Source organism: Corvus hawaiiensis, chromosome 2 (genome assembly GCF_020740725.1).
Source record: "Corvus hawaiiensis isolate bCorHaw1 chromosome 2, bCorHaw1.pri.cur, whole genome shotgun sequence".
NCBI classification, from domain to species: domain Eukaryota; kingdom Metazoa; phylum Chordata; class Aves; order Passeriformes; family Corvidae; genus Corvus; species Corvus hawaiiensis.
This window is the reverse complement of record NC_063214.1, coordinates 96,662,447-96,669,431: the sequence shown is the minus strand read 5'-3', so window position 1 is coordinate 96,669,431 and position 6,985 is coordinate 96,662,447. Positions and strand designations below refer to the sequence as shown.

At 40.2% G+C, this 6,985-nt stretch overlaps 1 protein-coding gene across 4 annotated transcripts in view; it reads left to right on the top strand.

The window, feature by feature from the left end:
- The window catches only part of TMCO3 (transmembrane and coiled-coil domains 3), a 33,986-nt gene that overhangs the window by 618 nt on the left and 26,383 nt on the right, over positions 1–6,985 (top strand). The window contains exons 1-2 of one of the 4 annotated variants that reach the window (XM_048327451.1): positions 49–184; positions 2,603–3,145. The exons of the other annotated variants lie outside the window; for them this stretch is intronic. Of the exons in view, the coding sequence (XP_048183408.1) occupies positions 2,699–3,145 (447 nt within the window). The 5' untranslated portion in view covers positions 49–184; positions 2,603–2,698. Of the gene's footprint in view, positions 1–48; positions 185–2,602; positions 3,146–6,985 lie in introns of those variants that run through there. 4 annotated transcript variants of the gene reach the window in all.

The following is a 6,985-nucleotide window of genomic DNA, read 5'->3' as shown; positions in this document are numbered from 1 at the left end:
GTCGCTGCCGAGAGCGCCGGGCGGGGTGGCCGCCTCTTTTCCCCCATCCTTCCGCCGCCGTGAGGGAGAGGGAGCCGGGCCGGTCGCCGCCGCGCTCACTTGTCTCCTTCTGTTCTCCCCTTGTACCCCGCTGTCCGCCCGGCCTTTCTCAGGGACCGGCGCCGGGAGCTGCCATCGCGCTCAGGTGGGACCGCGCCGGGGCGGAGGTGCCGGGCGGGCACGGCCCCGGCTGCTCTGCGGCTCCTGGGGCGGAGCTGGGATTGGTAAAGGGGGCGAGTGGAGGCGAACCGACAGATGTGGAAGGACCCGCAAGAGGGTCCAGAGGCAGGGCCCAGTATTATCAGCTTGATGAAATCTGGTGCTACAGTGTCGTGTTCAGGAAGCAAAAAGGGGGAAGATGAGCTGTAATCCAGCAGGAAGCAAACGCTGCTTAAATAAGGGCTCCAAACGACAGTAGTTCCCTCTGGTTTGATACTTACTGGTGATGAATGGAGAGGAGTGTTAGTTTTTTTGCCTTTTTTTTTTTTTTTTTCGCTCAGCATCACATCATTTATTTCGGTATGTGAGGTCTTTATTCCCTTAAGAGCTTTTGAGCACTGCCCCAGGTGTCACTCCTCTAAACAGTTTTTGCTAGCTGAGTAAAAAGCACTGAAACAAAAATGTCCCACGTCTGAACCACAGTGCTAAGTTTGTGCTGCGCAGCAGTGAGTGAACTTTGCTGGTATAAATCTCTGCTCAAAATTTTGTTATGTGGTTTGATGTACCACATAAGACAGGCAGTAGAGTCTTCTACTCTCCTTGGATATACACTGGGTTTTTTCTTCTCCCTCTTTCTTGCAGAAATAGGTTGTAATACATATTTAGAAAAATCTCTGCCCCAAGCCTACTAAACAGGAAGAGTATTAGTTTGTATATATGAAGAAATACTTCCTTAAATTTCACTCTAGAACTTTGCCAGTTGGTGGGGATTGTTATTTTCCTGATTTCTTAAAAATAGTAAGCCCCACAGCTTTATCAAAGTTCCGAAATGTTTGTACTTTGTTATTTTATTGACATTAGACTGATGCGATTTGCATTTGCTACTTTGGTTGCCCTTTCAGTTCCTAATTTTAAATGCTTTAGCTCTTTGTGTTGTTAAACCCTAGCCCACAGTCAGCTATTAGTAACTAAATACTTTGGCCTGCATTTCATGCATTGAAAAAAGAAGTAAACCAACCCAAAGACAGATTTTTTCATTTCTCTCTGAAACAGACATGGGAGGGCATTTGTAGAATTAAGGTAGTGCATGACTGTGCTTGCCGTGTTCCCTTCCCATCGAATCATAGAATGGCCTGGGCTGGAAGGAGCTTCAAAGACCCTCTGGCTCCAACCCCTCTGCCATGGGCAGGGACATCTTCCACTAGACCAGGTTGCTCAGGGCTCATTCCATGTATTGACGATCGCTGGCCCAATTGGATACCTGGGAGTGTGACTGCTACTGCATTGTGGGAAAAGAAGATTCTCTGTTAGGCAGACTGCTTCCAGATGACTGTGTCCATGTGTTGGTTCTTGATTAAGGCTGCTGGCCCAATGATCAAGACTATAAATAAATTTTTAGGGAAATACCTGCTATGTTGGTGATCTATTAACATGTTGCGTATGATGTGTGTTTTTAGAATGCCACGTACAGAGTTTTATATATTGTTATGTGTAGCTTTGTGGTGTGTGGGTTTTTTTGAGGGGTTTTGTGTTTGTTTGGATTTTTTTAAAAGAAAATGTAACTTTGTTATTTTACAATAACATCAGTATTTTGCTCTAGGTTCTGAGGGAAGGAAATTAGTTTTTTACTTCTATCCTGCTTGGTGTTAAAATTAAATACAGCAGTCTTAATATGGATCTTCAAGTAGTTGTTGGGAAATGAACTTAAGAATGAATTGATTTAGTGTTTTTATAATTTACTTCAAAATCTTGAAGATCCCTAATAAGTTTTGAAGTAAAGTACCTCAAGGCCCTGCAGCCTTTCAGGAGAAGGAGGTCTTTGATCCAAACTAGTAGTACCCAGAAGTCCAGGAAGGTTTGCTGTTCTTTCTTCCACAATTATGATTTATAATGTAATCTGATTCAGTTAAGCTTTTTTTTTTTCATTATGTTTTGTTGAATGTGTGTAGTTGAGTTTGTTAATGCTTCTGAGACTTTATAAATAACAAATGATTATGATACAAAGTTTTAGGATAGGTTTGAGAAGAGACAGAAGGTTTACTGATAGCTAAGAATAATGAGTTCTAGTGCTAGGTTGAAATGCAGCCTATGACATCATGGCCTGATATTTTTAAAGGCTTTTCTTTCATGGAAGAAGTGCAGATGAGTACCATGTGAAGTGACTAAGCTTACCAGTCTCTGCTTTAAAACAAGGTGTTATCTAGGAAACAGTCAAGGGGAAAACAAAAATCTATCAATAACCTTGGACTGTTTCTTGGTTTTCGTAAATGTTGAGTGAAGAAGACCATATGTGTTCTGTTAAAGATAGTTGTGCAGGAGGCTGTCTTGGATTTATTTTCTACGTTAGTTTGATCTAATGGCCCAACATTACCACGTTTGATAGCTGGTTGGTTCTGTCTTGCAGCCTAGTGTGCATACTGGAGATGCAGAAACCATGTAGCAGAAAGCTTTGAGCAGCTGTGGATTACCAGTTTCTCCCAAGAGCAATATAAAGTGAAGAATGAAGGCGACTGGATTGATTTCCCTGTGGACATTGGTTTCACTGCCTTGTGGCCCGTTAGCAAACCCTGCAGAACGTGAAGATGTAGTGAAGCATGCAATAAAGCTGCACCGTGGGAAAGGAGCTGTTATCACTCAGAGGAAGCAGTGGGTGTTGGAGAGCTGCAGAAAACTGTCTGGTCTTCTTCGCCAAAAGAACGTCGTTCTCAACAAACTAAAAAATGCCATAAGAGCAGTTGAGAGGGATGCAGGACTGTCTGATGAAGAGAAACTTTTTCAGGTGCACACCTTCGAAATTTTCCAAAAAGAGCTAAATGAAAGTGAAAACTCAGTCTTTCAGGCAATCCATGGCCTCCAGAGAGCTCTACAGGGTGATTACAAAGATGTTGTAAATATGAAAGAGAGCAGTAGACAGAGACTGGAGGCCTTGAGAGAAGCTGCAATTAAGGTTGGTTTCCCCATGTTTGTTACTAGAATATTCATATTCTACTTGTGATTTTAATTTTATTATGGTACAGTTTCAGTCTGTTTTAATAAAAAGGTATCTACATAAAACTTGCAATGTTTACTGTTGAAAATGGATTTTGAATGAAGTATTTGTTCTCATTAGTAAATTTACAAGTAATTCTTAAAACTTATTAGCAGTCAATACTTCTTATCTCAAAGCTAAGCATAGTCGTAAGACCTATGGCAAATACTATGTTAAAGGGAAAGGAATATGAACAGGGAATCCGTGCACATAGCACAGTTGCACTAGCCAAGCTAGTGGGACTAGCTGAGTGGAAATAATGCCATCACATCGTGAAATACTGACTGGTTTTTCCATTTTAAATGAGAATTGCTAAACCAAAGTCCACAGTTAAAACAGAATGACTTGCTGCCTCTCACTTCCGTGTTTGTATAGATATGGGTAAAATGGACATGCAAATCAGTAGATGACTGGATTTTTAAAGTCAGTATTGCACTCCTAACCTAAGAAGTGCAGGTTTGAAAAGCAGTGCTTCCAAGAAAGAGCCAGCTGAGATAACTTTGCCAAGAAAAAACACAGATGAGTAACAGTTGAACACAAGTACTTAATGGAAAATTTGAGTTCCCATGTCCCATTAGGTTGAGCACAATCTGTCACTAGGTAGCGTTCAGACTATGTACTGGAAGTCTCCCGTTGAGAGAAAATGTAAGTTAATTTATTTGGTATTTAAATTGGTTTTTTCCTTGCTTTACCCCTCAACCACTGGAGGAATATATTAAGAATTTTCTTTGTTTTCTGTCTTCCGAAAGAAGAGGCTGCCCCTGCACAAGGGACCAAGAGAAGGAACAAAAATGTAATTGGCATTTAGCATTTGAGTTGTTAGAGTCTCTGAAGGGCATTTGTGCTAAGAGATGTGCAGATCTTGACAGGTGAAGATGGAAAGAAATTATGTGCAGGAAAGGTATCCAGTGAATTGTGCCAAGATAGGCTGGTGGAAGTAGAAATTAGGATGCAAACTTGGCAGACTGGTGTGGTTCTGTGCAGTGGAAATGAAGACTGAATTATAACAAATTTGAATAGAGAGTAATTTGGATCTAGGTGTATTCCAATGAACTGCTTTATATGATTTGTATATTGATACTCTATGGCAGTGGCAGCCTCTGCTGCATAGAAATGTCATAGAAATTGTCATAAGCTTTACTTGATTTTCCAGCTTTTTTCTTTCTTGGAGTTTGTAAAGTAGCAGCAGTGAGGCAGTCCAGAACCTTCTTTCCCATTTACCTAATTCTTGGTAATGTTACTGTAAAATAATAAAGTAATTTATCCTTGAACTTGAGAATGGTGCTTCTCCTAGAAGGAGGCCTGTGTGTACAATGATGTGTTTTAGAAGTGTGTGCTATGAAAACCTGACTTTTGCAGAAGTGGATTGTGCAGGCTTTTTTTGTATTATCAAAATATTTACTTGAGTGAGCAATCTTTTGCACCTTCCTTCTTATGCCGTGCACATGGTTATTTAAACAGAATATTTGTGGTTATTACCTTGTAATTGTTGTATAAAGGGAAGCAAAGGATATGGAAAAATGCATGCCAAAAAGATAAAAATTGCATGAGATACATTTGTTTTGGACTTGTTCTTATGTTGTAAGACACATATTAGTCCAATTTTGTCCCAGTTTCATTTTAACTGTAATGATTATTTTGTTGGTATACTCATAGAACATCTATTTTTAAACAGTGAGTGAACCGAAAATACAAATAACTGTAGAGGGTGCTGGACTCTTCCCATTATTTTATTTCTGTTGAGCTGAAGTGCTTGGAAGTCATTAGTGCTGGGGTATATTTGTACGTCTGATGCATTTATTGCTGGTTCTGCTGCTGTGAAAAGATGTAGTGGAATCATTCATGGTGCAGGGCAGGGGGAAGTAAGAAAGAAGCACTGAAGATGGCTTCTGCCTTCTTTTGCTCCAGGATCCTGTTTGGAAGTTCAGGAAAAACCAACAAAATCTTACCTACTTTTTAATTAGCTTCTGATTTCTTGGATGCCTTCTAATCAGACATGGGTGGAAAAAAATAACTTGCAAGTAGTGCCAAGATGCAACCTCTTCTGAATGTGCTTTTGTCATCTCTGATTAAACAGTAGAGAGCAACAGCAACACTGCATTCTGAATCAGCATTTCCCCAAAGTCTTACTTAATCTTACTTCATTTTGCTCATGTGTTTGTAGGTGTTCCTGTTAAGTGCACAATCCTTATCTGTATTACTTTGCTTAAAGGATTGCTTGGTATGTACCTGGTGATCGTGTGTCTCCAATCCCAGCCTGAATTGCACAGCAGTGTTTGTACTGAGATGCACTTCCGCTTAGCATGTAGCAGGTTGTTTGAATTAACTTGTGCTTTTTATGGACACCATTCCCTGTGATTGTCCCAGTCTACGGCTGTCACACTAGTCTGTTGGTGGAAACAGATGCCACTTTAATAGACTACAAAAACCTTTGTCTCCATTAATTGAAGAAACATGCAGCTAAACTCTAATTTTTTTCAAAGCTTTTCTACCTTGCTATTCAGGGAAAGTTAACTTCTTTGAAATTAGGGAATTATTTTTTATGTAGTTTGCCTCTAGCTCTCTTCAGCTTGTTTGTCTTGGCAGACAGAAAGGACTGAGATGGGCTCCTTGCACCCAAAACCTCTTCCATTTTTGAAGGGAAAGAATCTAATCATTATCAATTTCATCTTGTGTTCTAAGTTGTTGCTGCATTAGCAGGGAATCTGCAGCTCATACGGGGGCTGTTTCTTACATCTTTCAAGCAATGTCTGCTAGCAGAGAGCAACAGATAGGAAATGTTTTTCCTTGAGGCTGTATGAGAGTGACTATGTCTCCTACTTATGTATTGCATAAGAACTAATAGTTGACATTGGGCCAAACACATTACTAGTTACATTCTTCCCAGCTCCAGTTATTTTGGGATCTGGGTAACTTTCACCATGATGGTGTAACTGTGATAATTTTAAACACCAACAGACACCAATACTGTGGTTTCATCTCAGTCAGAGGCATTCCTCCGACTGTCAGGATTTTAGAAGGGTTCGGCTACAGTTACTGGTTGTACTGAACATATTCTTGTCTTGGCATCAAGGAATTGATTAAATTAAGTGCATGTTCTTGCAGGTTCCAAGGGGAAAAATGTCCATCTGCAAATGTGTGGAGGAGAAGACACTCCAGTTATTTAAGCGTAGGTGTTTAGGACCATTTCATAAGCTCAGGTTATTGAAGATATCTGTGGAGGGTAGGCAGATAAAACACAATCTATGGGAGACCTATGTTCTCTGATTTCTAACTGGGTGTGGCAGGGGCAGGGCATCTGGAGACAAAAACTTGTGTTTTCTGGGAATTGAGTCAGACCTATAGATTGCTTGCATTTTTTTGCCTGTGTTTTTTCCTTTTTGATAATATTTGCTCTCTAAAAGAACAGCAAAAGGGTCTCTCATCCAAGTATTCTCAGCATCCTGAATCTAACTGAAAGGAAGGAGTGCTGCCCTTGTGTATGTTTCCTAACTCATAGCTGTTCTCTCAACAATCTTTAAAAGAATGGAGGCATATAAAGGAAAGTCTTTTTTCCCCAAAAGCCTCAAGTTGTTCTCTGTCAAGACACAAAGTATTCTGTTTAGTTACTGTCATGGTAACTACGGAAAAGATACAGTGTTAGGCCCAGTAGTGATCAGTAAATTAAGCTTTTTAGTTCTCGAATCTGAAACATCCAAAGAGAAATGAAACATCGTAACTTTATCAGGGACCTTAGTGAAATATTTTCACACCATATCA